The 23,197-nt window shown below is 41.0% G+C and overlaps 1 protein-coding gene across 1 annotated transcript in view; it reads left to right on the forward strand.

Moving 5' to 3' along the window:
- PLRG1 (pleiotropic regulator 1) overlaps positions 1-23,197 on the forward strand; it is a 77,367-nt gene that overhangs the window by 15,051 nt on the left and 39,119 nt on the right. The window contains exons 2-3 of the mRNA XM_089670432.1: positions 18,966-19,072; positions 21,931-22,064. Of these exons, the coding sequence (XP_089526558.1) occupies positions 18,966-19,072; positions 21,931-22,064 (241 nt within the window). The remainder of the gene's footprint in view (positions 1-18,965; positions 19,073-21,930; positions 22,065-23,197) is intronic.

Consider the following 23,197-nt stretch of genomic DNA (forward strand, 5'->3'; position numbering starts at 1 on the left):
CAGTGGTGAAAAGCACGTCGGCAGTGGATACGTGTTCCCTGGCAATCCGATGGACATGTTTGGGTTTGGTACTTGCCTGACTGCATTGTGCCAAGTGTATAGTTTGGTGGAGGGGGGATTATGGCGTGGGGTTGTTTTCCAGGGGTTGGGCTTGGCCCCTTAGTTTCATCGAAGGGAACTCTTAAGGCTTCAGCATAGCAAGACATTTTGGACAATTTCATGCTCTCAACTTTGTGGGAACAGTTTGGGAATGGCCCCTTCCTAATCCAACATGACTGCATACCAGTGCACAAAGCAAGGTTCATAAAGACATGGATGAGTGAGTTTGGGGTGGAGGAACTTGACTGTCCTTTCAGAGTCCTGACCTCAACCCGATAGAACACCTTTGGGGTGAATTAGAGCGGAGACTGCCAGCCAGGCCTGCTTGTCCGACATTAGTGCCTGACCTCACAAATGCGCTTCTGGAAGAATGGTCAAACATTCCCATAGACACACTCCTAAACCTTGTGGACAGCCTTCCCAGAAGAGTTGAAGCTGTTGTAGCTGCAAAGGGTGGGTCAACTCAATATTGAACCCTATGGACTAAGACTGGGATGCCATTAAAATTTATGTGCGTGTAAAGGCAGGTATCCCAATACTTTTGGCAATATAGTATACAGTCAGGTCCATAAATATTGGGACATGGACACAATTCTAACATTTTTGGCTCTATACACCACCACAATGGATTTGAAATGAAACAAGATGTGCTTTAACTGCAGACTGTCAGCTTTAATTTGAGGCTATTTACATCCAAATCAGGTGAACGGTGTAGGAATTACAACAGTTTGCATATGTGCCTCCCACTTGTTAAGGGACCAAAAGTAATAGGACAATTGGCTTCTCAGCTGTTCCATGGCCAGGTGTGTGTTTATTTCCTCATTATCCCAATTCCAATAAGCAGATAAAAGGTCCAGAGTTCATTTCAAGTTTGCTATTTGCATTTGGAATCTGTTGCTGTCAACTCTTATGAGATCCAAGGAGCTGTCACTATCAGTGAAGCAAGCCATCATTAGGCTGAAAAAACAAAAAAACCCATGAGGGAGATAGCAAAAACATTAGGCGTGGGCAAAACAACTGTTTGGAACATTCTTAAAAAAAAGGAACGCATCGGTAAGCTCAGCAACACCAAAAGACCCGGAAGACCACGGAAAACAACTGTGGTGGATGACCGAAGAATTCTTTCCCTGGTGAAGAAAACACCCTTCACAACAGTTGGCCAGATCAAGAACACTTTCCAAGAGGTAGGTGTATGTGTGTCAAAGTCAACAATCAAGAGAAGACTTCACCAGAGTGAATACAGAGGGTTCACCACAAGATGGAAACCATTGGTGAGCCTCAAAAACAGGAAGGCCAGATTAGAGTTTGCCAAACGACATCTAAAAAAGCCTTCACAGTTCTGGAACAGCATCCTATGGACAGATGAGACCAAGATCAACTTGTACCAGAGAGATGGGAAGAGAAGAGTATGGAGAAGGAAAGGAACTGCTCATTATCCTAAGCATACCACCTCATCAGTGAAGCATGGTGGTGGTAGGGTCATGGCGTGGGCATGTATGGCTGCCAATGGAACTGGTTCTCTTGTATTTATTGATGATGTGACTGCTGACAAAAGCAGCAGGATGAATTCTGAAGTGTTTCGGGCAATATTATCTGCTCATATTCAGCCAAATGCTTCAGAACTCATTGGACGCCGCTTCACAGTGCAGATGGACAATGACCCAAAGGATACTGCAAAAGCAACCAAAGAGTTTTTTAAGGGAAAGAAGTGGAATATTATGCAATGGCCAAGTCAATCACCTGACCTGAATCCGATTGAGCATGCATTTCACTTGCTGAAGACAAATCTGAAGGGAAAATGCCCCAAGAACAAGCAGGAACTGAAGACCGTTGCAGTAGAGGCCTGGCAGAGCATCCCCAGGGATGAAACCCAGCGTCTGGTGATGTCTATGCATTCCAGACTTCAGGCTGTAATTGACTGCAAAGGATTTGCAACCAAGTATTAAAAAGTGAAAGTTTGATTTATGATTATTATTCTGTTCCATTACTTTTGGTCCCTTAACAAGTGGGAGGCACATATGCAAACTGTTGTAATTCCTACACCGTTCACCTGATTTGGATGTAAATACCCTCAAATTAAAGCTGACAGTCTGCAGTTAAAGCACATCTTGTTCATTTCATTTCAAATCCATTGTAGTGGTGTATAGAGCCAAAAATGTTAGAATTGTGTCCATGTCCCAATATTTATGGACCTGACTGTAGATCTGTACTCTATAGACAAAAAAGTTAAATAAGTTCCCCTTTTGGAACATGTTACATGTTCCACCCTTTTTTAACATGTTCCCATAGCCGCGCCCGCCGCTCCCCCTCCCTCTGAGAGCTAGTACGAGGGAAAGTTTCCCCTTACTATCTGTCAGGTTTGAAAACAGCGCGTCCATGCAGGGGTCCGTCCACACAGCCACATCACTCATTCACAGTGTTCTGTGAAGAAGTGCCTACAAGTCCCGACAGCCTTAGCGGCTGTGGTCTTGTGGTTATCAATGAACTACCACGGCGCTGTGGAGCACTGTGGTAGTTCATTGAAGTTTCCTGTCAGTACATCTGCTTGATTGTACATCCCTAACAGCAAGCAGATATTCTGACAGGCCTGCAGGAGACCTGCATGGCAACAGCAATTGCTGGTGCAATGATTTTTTTATATATTTACTGAGCATCTGTGGGGCATCCTCAAACGGAAGGTGGAGGAGCGCAAGGTCTCTAACATCCACCAGCTCCATGGAGTGGAAGAGGGCTCCAGTGGCAACCTGTGAAGCTCTGGTGAACTCCATGCCCAAGAGGGTTAAGGCAGTGCTGGAAAATAATGGTGGCCACACAAAATATTGACACTCTAGACCCAATTTGGACATTTTGGAAAAAATAGAATAAAATATGTGTATATATACAGACTCGATCAACCTTGGTCTTTTTTCTGTTGTCACTTTTCTATGTGTCATTGGCTCACACAGCAGTGGGAGCAATTGGCTCCTGCTGCTGTTTATCTCAGCCAGTGAACCAATGAGGAGAAAGCGTTGGGGGAGGGGGGAAGGAGGGGGGGCAAGGGGGCCGAGCAACACCATGTGTGAATGGACAATGTCTATTCACAGGAGCGTGACTCGGGAGTGAGCATGCTTGAGTCCCCCCCATAACAAAAGGCTTGCTATTGGGGGCACTCAGCAGGGGGGAGAGCCAGGACCGCTGAGAGGGCCAAAAAGAAGATGATTGAGGCTGTTCTGTGGGTAACCATTGCACAGAGCAAGTAAGCATAACATGTCTGTTATTTTAAAAATATAAAACACAAGCCTTTAGTATTACTTTAAAGTGGTTGTAAAACCTTATACAGTTAGGTCCATATATATTTGTTTACAGGCACAATTGTAGTTTTTTTTTTTTCAGGTATTTACCAAAACATATCCAAGCTATAGTTATATAATGGATCTGGGCTTAAAGTGCACACTCTCAGGTTTAATTTGAGGGTATGTACATCCAAATTGAAGGAAGGGTTTAGGAATTACAGCTCTTAAGAGTAACTCTTTTATATTTAAATTAAATAGGTTAATTACTTGGGCCTGATGGATATGGGTGTGTTCCAGTTATGTATTCAGAATCCAGGCCTAATGAAATATAAAATTGCAATAACACAGAACACAAATATGCATTTCTAATATCCTTCCAAAATAATAATATACCACTTGCTGTCCAGCCAATATTGACATTTTTCACATATACAGTGGGGCAAAAAAGTATTTAGTCAGCCACCAATTGTGCAAGTTCTCCCACTTAAAAAGATGAGAGAGGCCTGTAATTGGCATCATAGGTAGACCTCAACTATGAGAGACAAAATGAGAAAAAAAAATCCAGACAATCACAATGCCTGATTTGGAAAGAATTTATTTGCAAATTATGGTGGAAAATAAGTATTTGGTCAATGTCAAAAGTTCATCTCAATACTTTGTTATATATCCTTTGTTGGCAATGACAGAGGTCAAACGTTTCCTGTAAGTCTTCACAAGGTTGGCACACACTGTTGCTGGTATGTTGGCCCATTCCTCCATGCAGATCTCCTCTAGAGCAGTGATGTTTTGGGGGCTGTCGCTGGGAAACACGGACTTTCAACTCCCTCCAAAGGTTTTCTATGGGGTTGAGATCTGGAGACTGGCTAGGCCACTCTAGGACCTTGAAATGCTTCTTACGAAGCCACTCCTTCGTTGCCCGGGCGGTATGTTTGGGATCATTGTCATGTTGGAAGACCCAGCCACATTTCATCTTCAATGCCCTTGCTGATGGAAGGAGGTTTGCACTCAAAATCTCACGATACATGGCTCCATTCATTCTGTCCTGTACATGCATCAGTCGCCCTGGTCCCTTTGCAGAGAAACAGCCCCAAAGCATGATGTTGCCACCCCCATGCTTCACAGTAGGTATGCGGTTCTTTGGATGCAACTCAGCATTCTTTCTCCTCCAAACACGACGAGTTGTGTTTCTACCAAACAGTTCTATTTTGGTTTCATCTGACCATATGAAATTCTCCCAGTCCTCTTCTGGATCATCCAAATGCTCTCTAGTAAACTTCAGACAGGCCCGGACATGTATTGGCTTAAGCAGGAGGACACGTCTGACACTGCAGGATCTGAGTCCCTGGCGGCGTAGTGTGTTACTGATGGTAGCCTTTGTTACGTTGTTCCCAGCTCTCTGCAGGTCATTCACTAGGTCCGCCCGTGTGGTCCTGGGATTTTTGCTCACCGTTCTTGTGATCATTTTGACCCCACGGGGTGAGATCTGGCGTGATCGAGGGAGATTATCAGTGGTCTTGTATGTCTTCCATTTTCTAATTATTGCTCCCACAGTTGATTTGTTCACACCAAGCTGCTTGCCTATTGCAGATTCAGTCTTCCCAGCCTGGTGCAGGTCTACAATTTTGTTTCTGGTGTCCTTCGACAGCTCTTTGGTCTGCACCATAGTGGAGTTTGGAGTGTGACTGTTTGAGGTTGTGGACAGGTGTCTTTTATACTGATAACAAATTCAAACAGGTGCCATTGATACAGGTAATGAGTGCAGGACAGAGGACCCTCTTGAAGAAGAAGGTACAGGTCTGTGAGAGCCAGAAATCTTGCTTGTTTGTAGGTGACCAAATACTTATTTTCCACCAACATTTGCAAATAAATTCTTTCCAAATCAGCCAATGTGATTGTCTGGATTTGTTTTCTCATTTTTTCTCTCATAGTTGAGGTCTACCTATGATGCCAATTACAGGCCTCTCTCATCTTTTTAAGTGGGAGAACTTGCACAATTGGTGGCTGACTAATTACTTTTTTGCCCCACTGTATGTTAAAATCAGCATTGCTAGGAAATTACTTCGAACCCCCCAAGATTACATATTTTATAAAAGCAGAGGACCTGGTGAATAAAATGGTAGTTGCAGTTTTTTTATGTCACACAATATTTGCACCGCCATTTAATAAAGGCAAATTGTCAGTCAAAAATACACTTTAATGCATTTTAGTGCATACAAACACAATACAATACTCAATTGTTTGGTAAAATATCCAAGATAATAATAAGTAAATAGATACCAAACAGATCAAGATTTAAAATTCTGCACACCAGTGAAATGGTGACAAACTATGTTACCTAAAAATTGCTTTAAAAGCCTTTACAGGTTACCAGTTTATATTTAAACATGAGCTTTGGTGCTAGAATTACAAATATCATGCTGACGCTCGCAGCGTTTCCTCACATGTGGTGCAATCAATGTTTACATATGCATGCGGGACATACGTGTGCTTTTTAAAACATTTTATTGATTTATATTTTTACATTTTTTGTTCTCAGTTAATTTCATTGCCATCACAAAAGGATGAACAACATCTCTTGTGATAGCTTGGGCAGTGACTGGTATTCTTTTTGAAGAGATCGTGGTATTAGACCAGCAATGGGCAAACTACGGCCCGGCGGACCTTTTAATCCGGCCCGCGGAGCTAGGCTCCCGCTAGGCTCCTCTCACAGTCCGCCGTGTAGCATGAAAATCTGTCTCCTATGAGGATCTGTCCCCCTCGACGTATCTGCGCATGTGCCGGAGATCGCCGATCGGCTGCTAATGCCTGAAACTGGCACATGCGCAGATACGTCGAGGGGGACAGATCCTCATAGGAGACAGATTTTCATGCTACACCGGAACGGCGACAGGAGCAAAGGTAAGTGAATTGACACAGGGGGGACTTGGGGACTTAATATGGGGAATGAATTACTATATGGGGGATGAATTACTATGGGGGATGAATTACTATGGGGGATGAATTACTATGGGGGATGAATTACTATGGGGGATGAATTACTATGGGGTATGAATTACTATGGGGGATGAATTACTATATGGGGTATGAATTACTATGGGGGATGAATTACTATATGGGGGATGAATTACCATATGGGGGATGAATTACTATATGGGGGATGAATTACCATATGGGGGATGAATTACCATATGGGGGATGAATTACCATATGGGGGATGAATTACTATATGGGGGATGAATTACTATATGGGGGATTAATTACTATGGGGGATTAATTACTATATGGGGAATTAATTACTATGGGGGATGATATACTATGGGGGATGAATTACTATATGGGGGATGAATTACTATATGGGGGATTAATTACTATGCTTACTATGGGGGAATATTACTATACTTACTATGGATGACACAGACACATCATTCATCTACTCTTGGTCCGGCCCCCGGGTCCAATATATGAACCCATTGCGGCCCTCAAGTCAAAAAGTTTGCCCACCCCTGTATTAGACCCTGCCGTCAGAATACACTGATCAGCGCTGCAACCACTTGGCTGCATGCGCCGATCGAGTGACAATTTACGAACAAGCTGGTTCATAAAAAGTCAAACTTCTCATGAACAGGAATGGTCATAGGGCTAGTTCCTTCTGAAAGGCAGTGGTTATTAAGAAAAATAGGGTTTTTTTTTAACTTAAAAGTGGGTGTGTGTACATCCAAATTGGAGGAAGGGTTTAGGAATTACAGCTCTTAAGAGTAGCCATCCCCCTTTTTCAAGGGACCAAAAGTAATTGGACAATTGAATATAATCATAAATAAAATGTTAATTTTTAATATTTTGTTGAGAATCCTTTACTGGCAATGACTGTCTTAAGCCTGGAACCCATGGACATTACCAAAGACTGGGTTTCCCCCTTTATGATGCTTTGCCAGGCTCTAACTGCAGCTGTCTTCAGTTGTTCTTCGTTTTGTGGGTCTTTCTGCCTTTAGTTTTGCCTTTAGCAAGTGAAATGCATGCTCAATTGGGTTGAGATCAGGTGATTGACTCGGCCTTTGCAGAATATTCCACTTCTTTTCCTTCAAAAGCTCCTTGGTTGCTTTTGCAGTGTGTTTTGGATCATTGTCCATCTGTACTGTGAAGCGCCTTCCAATCAACTTTGCTGCATTTGCTGAATCTGGACTGACAGTATATCTCTAAAAACTGCAGATATCATCTGGCTGCTTCTGTCACATCATCAATAAACAGCAATGACCCAGTGCCACTAGAAGCCATGCATTGAATTCCAAGCCTTCTCCACACTTTTTTCTTCCTGTCATTCTGGTACAGATTAATCTTAGTTTCATCTGTCCAAAGAATGCTTTTCCAGAACTGGTCTGGCTTTTTTAGGTGTTTTGTGGCAAAGTCTAATTTGGCTTTTCTTTTCTTCGGGCTTATGAATGGTTTGCACCTTGTGGTGAACCCTCTGTATTTGCGCTTGAGAAGTCTTCTCTTGATTGTAGACTTTGACAATGATACGCCCACCTCCTGGAGAGTGTCCTTCACTTGTCTGGATGTTGTCAATGGGTTTTTCTTTACCATAGAGAGGATCCTGCAATCATCCACCACTGTTGTCTTCCATGGATGTCCTTGCCTTTCTATGTTGCTGAGCTCACCAGTGCATTCTTCTTTCCTCAGAATGCACCAAACTGTTGATTTGTCCACTCCTAGCTTTGCTGCTATCTCTCTGATGGATTTGTTATGTTTTTGAAGCATTACAATGGCCTGTTTCACTTGCATGGACAACTCCTTTGAACTCATGATGTAGGTTCACAGCAATAGATTCCAAATGCAAATACCAGACTTAGAATCAACTCCAGACCTTTTACCTGCTTAATTGATGAAGAAATAACAGAGTAGCCCACACTTGGCCATGAAACTCCTTTTGATTCAATTGTCCAATTACTTTTGGTCCCTTGAAAAAGGGGGGATGGCTAGTCTTAAGAGCTGTAATTCCTAAACCCTTCCTCCAATTTGGACGTACATACCCTCAAATTAAACCTGAGAGTGTGCACTTTCAGCCCACATCCATTATATTACTATAGCTTGAATATGTTTTGGTAAATACCTGAAAAAAACTAAAATTGTGCCTGTGTCCAAATATATATGGACCTAACTGTATATACCCAATGAAGTGACTGCCCTCAGGTGATACACTGAGATAAAACAAATCCTACATAAGCTTGTACCTGTTTGTCTGTAGTCTTTTCTTCTCTAAAGCCATTATAAATACAAAATATATACAGCATGTCTGAGTTAAAAAAAAACAAAAACAAATGGTTGGAGAGCTGAAATTACACTCTGCAGAGCTCAGTGAGTAGAGTTCTGAGAGCTGATTGGAGGGAAGAGAGACACCCCCTTCCACACAGCTCACAGGAACAGAGCTGAGGCTGTCAATCTGCTGGAGGCCATCCCTGTCACCATTTTTCTTTTGGTGTCAGGAAAACTTATCAGAAGTGATTCATGCTGATAGCAGAGGAACGAAGCAGTAGACAAATGGCACTTAGTGCTCTTAATTGAGACAAGTACACTCTATAATGGGAAATGCTTTGTTCATATGTCCTGTCTGAGGTTTACAACCACTTTAAGCTCCACCTCTACCAGAACGACCAAAAAAAAAGAATGCAAAATATTCTTTGAGTTTCACATCTTACTTTATAGTCCTGACCTTGTCTAATGAAGACATTCTATCCCAAACCACTTGTTCACCTTCGCAGATATGAATTTCTGACTGTGCTTTCAAGTTTCCTTTTTGGGATGTTATGAAATAGGATTAACTATGCCCTCCTTCCTTCCCATCATGTTAAGGATGTTGTGCTTGGAAAATGAAGTCTTTGTTTTTCATCCTTTGTTTTATAGTACGCTCAGTTCAATAACTAGTCTCTGGAAAAAATTTGTAGGCGCAACAAGATTGATGTAAGATGATTAGTGATCACACACACACAGCATGTTTCAAGATAATACATAATCCGAGACTGAGAACATTGCAGAATATTCATCATCCGATTAAATATTACTTCAATTCTTTTGTGCTAATCCCAATACTGTCTGCTTTGGAAAGCCTACAGCAGTTTGATAAAGGAAATTTCTGAGTACAAGCAGGATTTACACAGCGGAGCTGCGATACTATACACATCATCCAGTATCATTATTCAAAAGAAAAGGCCTTTCGCCATGATTCTCCTATATTGTCTTGGGAAACATGATTTGTTGTTTGTGATAACAGATTTATATCTGCTAAATCGTTGTATTTACACTTTACTTTTTTGGCTAGCTGTAGATTCAATGTATGCAGTGATTATTTTTTTGCAGGGCATGAAAAGGAACATGCTTTTTCTGCATCTTTCCTTCAGTCTGATAATATGGAAAGGGAGGGGGGGGGGAGTTTATCAAAGCAGTTCATAGAATGACATGGTAACAATTTAACAAAGAAAATAATATTCAAGCTGAAGCTTAATCTGTTTATATTTTTTCTCAGCTGGGCCCTTTCCCCCGCATTACCCTGCAAATTATACTTTAAAATAAAACCTTTCCATTTTGATTATAGGTGTACATGCTTTATTTTAGACCAGCCTTTCTCAACAAGGGTGCCCAGACACCCTGGGGTGCCTTAAGGTTTCTTCAGGGGTTCCTTGGCAAAATGTCTAAAAACCGCCCAAAACTTGTATACAAGCCAGCCTTTTAGTTTTCATTGTGCACCATTACGACCTTCTAGCTACCGGCTTCCTGACAACTAATGACATCATCAGTTGATAAGGAGGATGTCAGCTGCCTGCACAGCATCCTAGTTTGACCCTCGCCAGCCCCTCTCCATCAGTGCTGGGGTCACATTAGCTCAGTGATGGAGAAAAACTGAGGCAGAGGAGCAACACTGGAATACTACTCAGTTCCAGTGTGCAAACGTTTATTTGCTTTGAAAGAATAAATCACCTCTATTGTTGGTGTCCTTCATGTGTGGATGTTGCTGTGTTTATATAAAACTTTTCACATTTTAGAATGGTTTGCCCTTTTAAAATTATGGACAGTCTTGATGCACCCCATTTTAGAATTGGGTGCCTTAAGACTGTCCTTAATTTTAAAGGTTGCCTTGGGACTGTCCATCATTTTTAAGGGGTGCCTTGACTGAAAAAAGGTTGAGAAACACCATTTTAGACCCAGTGATGCAGTTATTAGAACAAATGTTTTGGTGGAAATGTTCAGCCAAACTTGCTCATGCATTGTTGTTAAAGTACAGTAAAGGCTCAAAGTTGTGTTTTTTTTTTTTTTTTTTATTTCTTGCATTCTATGCATGAAGGTAAAAAAAACACATGTGTGCTGCATCTCCCCCCTAAAACTTACCTGGGCCCCATATTGATTGACTAATGTGCACGAGGGCAGCGACTTTCTGGGGACTCTTCCTTTTCACTGGCTGAGACAGCAGCAGGAGCCATTGGTTCCCGCTAGTGCCACATGAGATAGCAGGGGATGGGGTCGAGCCGTGCTCTGTGTGTTAATGCACACACCGAGCAGTGGCTCGGGAGCAAGCCTGCTCAACTGCTCCCATAGCAAGCTGCTTGCTATGGAGGCACTAGGCAGGTGGGAGGGGCCAAGAGTGCTGGCAGGGTATTTGAGAAGAAGAGGATTGGTGCTGCTCTGTGCAAAACCATTGCACAGAGCAGGAGGTAAGTATAACATGTTTGTTATTAAAAAAAAATTGCCTTTAATATTACCTGAACATTCCGTGTGCTTCTCATAACCATCATCAATTCATGCTCAAGGAAGCCTGTAAGTTAAAATCATTCTTCTGTTTGCCATGGCATTTAGAATACAATCTGTTTAAAGATTACCCTACTTAATTCTAAAATTTGAGGCAAGAACCACAAGTTCCTAGGAATGATTCTATAACATTTCTTGGTTTCCACCAAAGGATAACCCCAATGTTTGAGAACCTGCATGAAAGCAGATACAGTGAGGAACAGAAGTATTTGAACACCCTGCGATTTTGCAAGTTCTCCCACTTAGAAATCATGGAGGGGTCTGAAATTCACATTGTAGGTGCATTCCCACTCTGAGAGACAGAATTTAAAAAAAAAATTCAGGACATCACATTGTATGGTTTTTAAAGAATTTATTTGTCTTGCACTGCTGAACATAAGTATTTGAACACCTAAGAAACAGCAAGACTTCTGGCTCTCAAAGACCTGTTACTGTGCCTTTAAAAAGTCCACCTCTACTCCACTCATTAATCTAACTTAGTAGCACCTATCTGAGCTCTTTAAAGACACCTTTCCACCCCACAGTCAGTCAGACGCCAACTACTACCATGAACAAAACCAAAGAGCTGTCAAAAGACACCAGAGACAAAATTGTGGACCTCCACAGGGCTGGAAAGGGTTACAGGTCAATTGCCAAGCAGCTTGGTGAAAATAGATCAACTGTTGGAGCAATTGTTTGAAAATGGAAGAGGCTAAAGATGACTGTCAGTCTCCCTCGGACTGGGGCTCCATGCAAGATCTCACCTTGTGGGGTATCACTGATGATAAGAAAGGCGAGGAATCAGCCCAGAACTACAAGGGAGGAGCTGGTCAATGACATGAAGAGAGCTGGGACCACAGTTTCAAAGGTCACTGTCGGTAGAACACTACGCCGTCATGGTTTCAAATCATGCATTGCACGGAAGGTTCCCCTGCTCAAGTCATCACATGCCCAGGCCCGTCTGAAGTTTGCCAATGACCATCTGGATGATCCAGAGGAGGCATGGGAGAAAGTCATGTGGTCAGATGGGACCAAAGTAGAACTTTTTGGTCTAAACTTCACTCGTTGTGTTTGGAGGAAAAAGAAGGATGAGTTGCATCCCATGAACGCCATCCCTACTGTGAAGCATGGGGGTGGTAACATAATGCTTTGGGGGTGCTTTACTGAGAAGGGGACAGGACGACTGCACTGTATTAAGGAGAGAGTAATGGGGCCATTTATTGTGAGATTTTGAGCAACAACCTCCTTCCCTCGGTCAGAGCATTGAAGATGGGTCGTGTCTGGGTCTTCCAACATGACAACGACCCGAAGCACACAGCCAGGATAACCAAGGAGTGGCTCCGTAAGAAGCATATCAAGGTTCTGGAGTGGCCTAGCCAGTCTCCAGACCTAAATCCAATAGAACATCTTTGGAGGGAGCTGAAACTCCGTGTTGCTCAGCGACAGCCCCGAAACCTGACAGATCTAGAGGAGATCTGTGTGGAGGAGTGGGCCAAAATCCCTGTTGCAGTGTGTGCAAACCTGGTCAAGTACAGGAAATGTTTGACCTCTGTAATTGCAAACAAAGGCTTCTGTACCAAATATTAACACTGATTTTCTCAGGTGTTCAAATATTTATGTTCAGCAGTGCAAGACAAATAAATTCTTTAAAAATCATACAATGTGATTTCCTGAATTGTTTTTTTCTAATTCGGTCTCTGAGTGGGAATGCACCTACAATGTAAATTTCAGACCCCTCCATGATTTCTAAGTGAGAGAACTTGCAAAATCGCAGGGTGTTCAAATACTTCTGTTCCTCACTGTATGTAGAGCCTTCAAGAAACTGTGTTGAATAAAAGGCAGCTGGATGTGCATTAGATAGGGGCCTGGTTCGACTAGAAACTTGCTTGATAGTATAAACTGATACTAGAGCATTACCTTAATCCATATATTGCTGGCTGCCCTTTGCACACCTTCTACTCTATAGACTAAATTGACTGTTGTTAGTATCTACTGTACCCCTTTTTGTTATTTGTGCATCATTGCGTGTAAGAGTTAGCAGCAAGTGGAATTAGTAATCGGAAAATAATTGAATTCAGGAACACTGGATAAACATGAACAATATTAAAGTGTTACTAAACCCAGGACCCTGCATTCACTCTATCTGTTCTCCCACAGTACACACTACATGGAAATGCAATTACTTTAGTAAATATAAACTGCTAAATACCTTTTCTCATAAACAGAGCAGTCTTGTGACTTCTATCAGTGTCCAGCTGAGCACTGGTTAAAGTTTATAGGAGGAGTTTTCTTTCTGCACTAGGAGGATACAAAACCACTGACTTCTGTCTGACCAGTGCTGATTGGCCCTGTGCTGATCACATGCGCAATCCTAAGAAAACAAAAACCCTCTAGCAATACACACCAAACTGAGCATGTGCAGAGTGTCTCCACACGATGTGTTTTATCAGGAGATAAGAGGGGCCGGAAGAAGAGGAGGATCAGAGAAGTCAGAATCAAACAGTATTTTTATATAATGCAGAGGATTAACCCCTTAGGTTCCACAGTGAGTATAGCCAGCATGCTTTACTGCATATACAGACTGATTTTACTGTTGTGGGTTTAGTAACACTTTACCTGCTTTTCCGCCGCCCTATAGCAGATATACCGCTTTAGGGTGGCAGGGGTGCACATAATCATGTGTGTGTGTATGTGTGTATATATATATATGTGTGTGTGTGTGTGTGTGTGTGTGATTTTGCATTTCCGGGCAGGGGGAGCACGCCAGCCACACCGCCATTCGTGGCCTCGGCTGCAAATCACCGGGTACCGGTCGGTGATTACTCGCTGGAATCCGGTGATCGAGGAGCATTACCGTCCACTGTCAGCTCCTGCACACTGCTATGCATGGATTTGCATAGCATAGCCATGCACAGCAGTGTGCTTACAGTGAAGCGCGCACACACACAGCTTACAGTAACACTGCGCACAGTTAACCCTTTAATTTCCCCCACATGTTTTCCCCTTCCTGTCCAGTGCCATTAGTACAGTGTCAGTGCTTTTCATTAGCACTGATCACTGTATTAGTGTCACTGGGGATGTCAGTGACACCAAATCCGTTCCCCCCCCCCCCCCCAGTGTCACAATGCCTGCCACAGTCCCGCTATAAGTCACTGATCACAGTCATTACTAGTAAAAATGAAAAAAAAAATCCCAGTATATATACCGCCATTTGTAAACACTATAACTTTCATGTAAACCAATTAATTTATACGTATTGGGATTTTTTTGTAGCAAAGACATGTAGCAGAATACATTTTGGCCTAAATTTATGACTAAATTAGATTTTTAAAAATTTTTTTACTAAACATGTTTAATAAAGTCAAAAATATTGTTTTTTTTTCTCAAAATTGTCTTTTTTTTTTTTTTAATAACAAGATGTCATGTGACTGAATGCTGAGAGACTCAAAAGATGCTGATGTTGGAAGCTATGGAAATGTTTTTAACAAACTGTCCTTCAGAAACACAATGGCCACTAATCAGTGCGGCACTATGGCTCACTTTATTTATTTCAGGTACTTATATAGCGCCATCAATTTATGCAGCGCTTTACATATATATTGTACATTCACATCAGTCCCTAACCCTCAATGGTCGTACAATCTTAGGTCCCTAACTTACATTCATACATACCAGGGCCAATTTAGACAGGATCAAATTAACCTACCAAATTAACCTTCCTCCCACACGCCATGTCTTTGGTGTGTGGGAGGAAACCGGAGTACCCGGAGGAAACCCATGCAGACACAGGGAGAACATGCAAACTCCAGGCAGGTGGTGCCGTAGCTGGGATCACTTTGTGTGATATATTTTCTTTAGCCCACAGAGGTTAGTCTCTATGATTAAAGGGACAGTTGGTTGTGTTCCCAGGCTTCCTCTGCATATTCATTATGCATCAATGATGTGTGATGCCTGCACAGGGGAAGCTGTGTGTGTATATTGGTTGCCAGGATTGCACTTCTGGTGGGTGTGTTCCTGAATGCTCAGGAAGTGATCTGATCAGCCTTGCTTTTGGGAATGGCATTTTTGAAGTGCTGGGAATTAAATATGTGGGGTACTTGCACATCACACAAACAGCTCAAAGGAGGAGCAGACCGCTCACAGTTTAAGGGTTGGCCCAAAATAATCACTGAATAGGTAAATAAAAATGCAGTTGGTTTAACCAAATATGCTTGGCACTGTATTTCTACCAAAAATAATCATTATGCCTTCGGCTATAATAAGAATGTAGGCTGATGACTGTCAGTAACATCTCTAGGACTTCTGAGCATTCAGAGCCTCTCAGCTGTGTTACTACTCGCGTCTTGGAAGCCTTCATTTTGGGGCACATATTGAGATTTTTTTTTTCTCCCATATAGCTGTGGATGAAAATGTTTATACTCTGCAAAAAAAGGGTGACTTTGCCAGATTGTAATATGCATTCAGAAAGCTACGAACAGCCCTTGTCAAGTGTATCCTGCCCTCAGTATTGTCTGTCACTAATGCAGTGGTTCACAGCTGAGGTGGTACACCAGTAACCCAATTTAGATACCCTAATCTGGTTTATTTGTAAAGTGTAATATGTAATGGTAACATTTGTAGCCCTGAGCTTCAGGTTTTGCATCTTGAATAGGAAAGCGCAGCTTGGGTGACTGTATTTCAGCATATGAAAAGTGAGAAGAGCAGAGTTTGGATGACAGGATGAGTCCAGTGGAGAAGAGAATGACAGTAGGAGCAGGAGGAGATTGCTGCAGGCAAAAGAGAATAACCTATCTTCTATAAACCTTGGAAGTAGCAAACATTTGTTATATTTGATTATGCACGCTGCTCCAGTTTCAAGTATTTTCTCTACTGCTGAAAATAAATGTATTTACAGCTTGAATATAATTTGCATGAAAAGAAGATTGCATTCGTTATTAAAAGTGTAAATAAGATCTACTTTAGGGGCCGTAGTCATAATTAGTTCTCCGTAAAACTAGACATTTAAACTGCAGTATGTGGATTGCCTCACCAACCAGCAACACTGCTAATAATGTGCAGAATCTCATCTCCTTCTCTGCAGGCATTCTTTACTTACCAGCACGCTTTCTGAATGCATACAAACTAGTATTTGCCATCATGCCTTGTAGCTTTTTTTATAACTGGATGGTTCTGCTTTGCTTCAGGAATGTTACCTTTCCTATTTCATGGGTTTTGACTGCATACCCTGGCTTTACACCCATTCACACCGAACCACAGATGATCAGCAGACGGACACTTGCATAGTCACGTACAGATGTAAACTTGCCTATAAACATAATAGGATTTTGGATGTGTAGATTTGGTCTAACCTCCCTTCCTAGGTATGAAGCCTTAGAACACTTTACAGCCCTTGAGCCCAACACATGGCCTGCCGGGCCCTCTGCATGCAACCTGCAGGCTATTGGGTACTAGAATGCTCTCTGTGTTCCAGCGCTGGCAATAAAAGAGAGACTGTACTCTGGGTAAGTTATCTCTGCCCACAGTACAAGCAAAATCTCAGCCTGGGGAAAGAGCATTGTGGGAACGTGATGGGTAAGTGAACACCAGTGGGGTGGGGGTTAACCTTTTCACTACCACAATACAGGTGGTATGGGGGGAAGTTAACATTTTCACTACTATGGCTACCAATACAAGAAGTTTAAATCTTTCACTACCATGTCTACCAGTATGTGGGGGTTGAATGTCACTGCAGTGACCACCAGAGTGCAGAGGGGGTTAACTTTCACCACCTTGACCACCATTACAGGGGGGAATTGGAGGTTAACACTTTCACTGCCATCAGAATACAAGAGGGTTTTTGAGGAGGGGGGTGGTAACACTTTCACTGACACTACCACCAATGACCACCAGTAAGCCACTTGCAATAGGGACACTCATTCGGCCTTTCTCCTGAACTGGCTCTGTGTGTGACACATTGACACACAAAAAGTGCAGCTCAGCCCTACCCCCTGAAAGGCTCCTGCTGTCTCTGAGCAAATGAGGGAGGGAGTTGAGACATCCTTTTGCACTTGTGCACATCGCTGGATCGAGATCAGGCTCAGGTAAGTATTTAGGGGGCTGGGTGAGGGGAGCTGCACTTAGAAGTTTTTGTTTTTTACCTTACTGAATAGAATGCATTAAGGTAAAAAAAAAATAAAACCTTTTATCTTTAGAACCACTTTAACCAGGTTTCTTTTTTTTAAAGCACATACTTTGAAAGCCCTTTTTTTTTCTTTTATTTTCATTTTCAGTGAAGATAAAACTTAAGACTAATCACATATAGTGGATGAGCACTTTAAATACTCAGTTCTTCCTATTGATTGGTAGTGATGAGCTTTGGCATGTGCAGAACATTACCACCAAGAATGAAAAAGTTGTGGTAATTGGCCTGATCACCAGGTATTTCCAATTCATTGCAACAATTTCAGAAAATATATAGAATGCCCTGGAGAGTCTGATGATTTTCTACTTTATGGTAGCAGCAATTAAATGGAAGCTTTTAACTATGAACAGGTAAAAATTGGTACATAACAATTAAAATAATAGTTGTACACCAACAGAGCAAAGAAGATAAAAACATGTAATACAATAGCTATAATCAATTAGTAGTTTAAGTATACAGATTCGTTTTTTTTTTAACAACGGGGATTTCAAACAAACCATGTTCATATTGGGAAAACCTTTTTGTAGTAATGGGAGATATTAATGATAAAAAAATGTTGTAGCTGATCACCATATATACCTTACATTGTATTACAATTTAAAGCCATATATTTATGGATAGGTCCATGATAACTATAGTGACTTTGGTAAAGTAATTTAAAATCTATTTGCTTGTAAGCAGGCATAGATAGATATTCATATTACACAGTGTCATGATGGCTTAACCCTATGACTTGTGATATGGAGTCTGTGAACTGACTTATTTTATATAAATTCTTTGTGTTAGGGAAATAGTATATTTTTGCAAGCAGTTAATTTCTGTGAGTGGTGTCTTTTCCTGTGTTTGTTTGTCTTTCCCAAAGCTGAGACAAAGTTCACAGGACAGCCAGGCTTGTTAATTGTTGTGTCCATAAGTAACACCATGCAATGGGCATCTCTCTATACAAGGATTCCTTTCTTGTCTATCTGGTCAAATAATGTTTGTTGGTTCATCACGATAGCCCATTTTCAAAGTAATAAAAGATCTGATAAATTTCAGGTGTGTATAGCTAACAGAACTTCATTGTCCAAAAAGCAAGTTTGTTTACAGAATGAATTGGTTAAGCTTCTGCTTTTTTCTGTATTCAAGCTTAAGCTGACACTGTCCCTGGACCTGTTTGAAATCTGCAAAATGTTAATAGGGCCATCTCTATATCTTGGTTAGAAAATTGCTATAATACAAAATTAAAATGATAAAATATATATATTTCTCTCCATAACAGTTCTGCCATAGTGTTCAGCAATACGAGGACATCGAGGAGGTGGGAGGGAGGGGACTGTCATTTCACACAGCGTATATGCTCAAATGTGTGACTATAGTTACATGGGCTGCACAGATAAGAAAGGAGGAAATAAACAGCTTAGAAGGGAACAGAAACTGGAGCTTGCTCAGTGAATGTCAGCAGTTTAATCTCAGGCTGCAGTGGGGACATAGACAAGGAGGGAGGGACAGTGAACAGCGGGGTCAACCAGGATTTTTTTGCAGTTTACGGAAAACAAATGATCTAATCTATGACTGAGTCTGAACACAATGCAATATAGCACTGACATCTTTTGATGATTAGGCTTAATGACACTTTAATGTTGTGCTTATTTTGTTCTCAGGATGTGCAGAAGCACTCTGTCCACACTCTAGTGTTCCGATCTCTGAAGAGGACTCATGACATGTTTGTGGCTGACAATGCTAAAGGAATCCCTATAGATGAAGAAAGGTAAGTTTTTTGTGGCTTTCTTTTTAATTTATTTTTTAGTGAATTATGTCCTTTTATTTGATGTTTTTAGTAAGTAAATATCTGGTGAGCCTGAGCAGACAATGCATTGTCGCTGTAATAGTCATGGGAGCAGAGGTTGGGTGTGCGCTTGTGTGCCCCCAGTGCACCACTTATGCTGTGATTTGTCATAGCTGCCAGCCAATGGATGACCAGCAGCACCCGCTGATCATCGAGGAGAGAGACACAGCACAGCTCTTCCTATGTAAACAAGGCAGAGCTGTGTCCTGTCAGTGGCAAAGTACCAGATTTGGTTTCCCTGCAAAGCAAGGAATAAAATGCAGTGCATCCCGTAGTTAAAACACCACATACTACACATATAAACAATGGCTAGGCACACAGTTAACCCTTTGATCACCCTAGATGTTTAACCCATTCTAAGCCAATGTCATTCGTACAGTGACCGTGTATATTTTTAGCCCTGATCACTGTTGTTAGTGTCACTGGTTCCCACAACATGTCAGTGTCAGATTGTCTGCCGCAATATCGCAGTCCCACTATAAGTAGCTGATTGCCGCCATTACTAACATAAAAAAAAAAATTCAAGTATATATCCCATAGTTTGTAGATGCTTTAACTGTTGCGCAAACCAATCAATATACACTTCTTGGGATTTTTTTTACCAAAAATATGTAGCAGAATACACATTGGCCTAAATTTATGATTTTTTTTTTGTTTTTTTTTACTTATTGGATATGTTTCATAGAAGAAAGTAAAAAATACTTTTGTTATTTTTAATTGTCTTTTTTGTTTATAGTGCACAAAATAAACCCATTGGTGATCAAATACCACCAAAAGACAGCTCTATTTCTGGGAAACAAAATTACATAAAGTGGTTAAATTCTGATAGTTTGAAGACTCCTTTAAACAGCATGTGGAAAATTCAGTTACCTACATTTTGCTGGCATGTTATCTTTTTCTCCTTTTTATATGCAACAAGTAATGTCGAGCAGTAAACAGGGTGTTACTTGTACCTGCTGTGTAGGATCAGAGCAAAAACCGTATGCTGATCATTTTCATGAAACCCAGTGAATGAAATCAGACTATCCAGTCCACTGGATGCTTCATTTGTGGAAGTACATATAACAGATCAAGAACAATACACATGTGCAGCTTGCACCTAGCCAATGTCAAAATAAGTAATTGACATTGCATTAGTAACAATGCAGAATGACTTTTAATTATAATGGATTGAAATAGGCTGTAATTAAGGGTAACAATCTGCCATTTCCACTGTTTTTGCCATGACTTCAAGTCACTATTTCACAATTATCTTTCCAAGAGCTATTTTTACAATGTCACATCACAACTGAAATTCACTACTACTAAAGCCAAACACATAGAAGCAGACTGAATATGGAACACTAGGCAAACTGCTAAATACATCATTTTAAATTCAATTGCTTAGTGTTTTACCTGTCAAAGAACCTTTCATTTTGGCCAGTTATTCTTGTGATTCACACATAAATCTCTCTGCTACTCCCTAGTTTAGCATTACTGTTTCCTAAATCTGTTTTACTGTTTCTAGATCAGCTCCCTGCTAAGTAGACAGAGATAAGGTTGCTGATTTTCTGTCCATTAAAGTGTTACTAAACCCACAACAGTAAAATCAGTCTGTGTGTGCAGTAAAGCGTGCTTGTTATATGCACTGTGCAACCTAAGGGGTTAATGCTCTGCATTTTGTAAAAAGGATGTTTGAGCCTGTCTTCTCTGATCCTCCCCTTTTTCTACTGTCCCCAATCCATCTCATAGAACAAAGTATTGGGAGCAAGCTGCACGTGCTCAGTTTGTTGTGTATTGGTAGAGAGTTTTTTTTATCTTCGTAGAGTGCATGTGATCAACACAGGGCCAAACAGCACTGTCCAGACAGAGGGTCAGGGGTCCTGCTGTCTGATAAGACAATCAGGGCGAAAAGAAAACTCCTCCTACAAGCTTTAACTGGTGCTCTGCTGGACATTGAAGTAATAAGACTGCTCTAACTGCTGATTAGAAAAGATATTTAGCAGTTTGTATTTACTAAAATAATTGCATTTCCATTGTTTGTGTACTGTGGAAGACCAGATATAGTCAATGCAGGGTTATGGGTTTAGTAACATTTTAAGAGGTTAGAGGTGGATATGTGACAGAAAACTCAATTCTTGAACCAGAGGGATGAATTGCTTGATTAGAGACTGTTTGTCACCTGTCTGGTTAGGCAATGTGAACAAAGTGTGTAAATCACAAAACTGGCTATGCAGAATTGCATTCCTGATTGGTTTAAGATGGCAGAATTACTCAACTTTATATAAAGGCTGGGGTATGTTCCCTTCACTCATTTTCATGTGGAAACCAATTAAAGTGATGGCAGCATCACTGCAAAAGCATTCCAGTGAAATTACAGCTGGGTTATTGGTTTTGCATTTGGTAAGTTGTCGTATAGTGTAAACTGCATGACCAACCCCCTTACTACCATGGTGAATATAGTTTCATAAGGTAGGAAGTGAGATAGAATCTCTATCTGCAATATAGATCCAAATAAAATGTACTATTTTTTTTGTAATTGGAGAAAGCTAGAACACTTGTCAGCTTTGTATTGCTGTCTGTGTCCCTGTTCCAGAATTTTTCTTGCTTCATGACTGGAGAAAGGTTGTCAACACAATAGTAAATAAGGGCAATCTCTTGAACAGAGCAGGGGACAGCACTAAAATCAAGCTGGTTTTAATCCTTCACCCTATCCAAAACATTAAAAACAAAAGTGTTTCAGCTGGATATACTCTTTAATGTTTTCTGCTAATCTAGATTTTCTGTTCCCTTCTTGCTAGTCACAAGCTAAAGATGTCGGTGAAATTACGGACTGAATACGGCCCTGTGCTACACATGCCCACACTTAAAGAAACCCGTGAAAAAGCTCAGCTTGCCATTGGTGATGCTTATGAGCACTATACTACTAATCAAGGTTTGTTGGCTGCTTTCACCATCTTGATTTTTTTTGTTCTTTGTGGTTGTATTTGTAAACTAGAAAATCTACAATTTCTGGGGAAATTGTGTAAAGTGTTCTTGCAAGTAACCCTTACCAAATGATTCATGAAATGTAAGCAGTGTACATAGCAAGCCTGACAGAGGTAGAAATGCATTTCAGCTTGTATTTTGGAGTTCACAGTTAGCCTCAATGACTCAGCTGCGTGTGAGTCATGTTTGGTTGCTGTAGCAACTCACTCAGTCAGGAATGTCAGCATGTCTGTTCTAAACAGTGTTTAAACTTGCCAACTTCACTGGCGATTGCCATCTTCAAACACTTGTAGTTTTAAAAAGTATAAATGCTACAGCAAAGAGCCTTATATTGTGATAATCACAAGAAGCAGGGCTAAATTTTGATGTATAGTATGTCTCTGAAAGATAAAAAATGAAGTCGCAGTTTAAAAACGTCCCTTAAAATTTCAGGTATCTAGAGTGGAGTTTCAATGAAAGTCAATGGGAGGGGTGAGTTGCAAACAAATGGTCATATTCTGAAAACTATCAGGAGTATGTCCTAGCCGTGAACATTTTTAGTGACAGCAGGGTTAGCTGAACGTTTTGATATAAGATATGTGTAGGTGGGCTTGAAAATGACAGAGTGATGGCAGTTTACAAATCATGTTCTGATTTTTCCTTTGCACACTCTAGCTGTGCTCTGCTGCTCAATGCATTCCTATGGGAAAATTTCACCACAAAAACCGCGATATTTCGTGAACGATTCGGCGAAACGTTCCACAAAGTAATAGCAATCCGATCGGGAACAATCCGCACGTTTTGATATATTACTTGTCTTTGTAGTGTAAAAACTGTGGGAGGAGTTAGCGTGGCAAATTTAGCTATAATAAGAATATACTTGTGAGATAACAATAAGTGCTCTTGCTATGCAAGAACACTTAATAAACCTATTTGAACAGTTGTAAAAAAGAACAGGACTTTTTTTTTTTTTTTTTTTATTCCTGTAAACTTTTTAGCACAAAATACAAAAGTTGGTCTTTGAGACATTAAAAGTGTCGGTTTGTAAAGGCTGGGTTTTTTCCCTAGATGTAAAAAAAACAAAAACCTGCTCTGTATTGC

Source organism: Staurois parvus, unplaced genomic scaffold (genome assembly GCF_062004578.1).
Source record: "Staurois parvus isolate SC_StPar_1 unplaced genomic scaffold, SC_StPar_1.0 ptg000090l, whole genome shotgun sequence".
NCBI classification, from domain to species: domain Eukaryota; kingdom Metazoa; phylum Chordata; class Amphibia; order Anura; family Ranidae; genus Staurois; species Staurois parvus.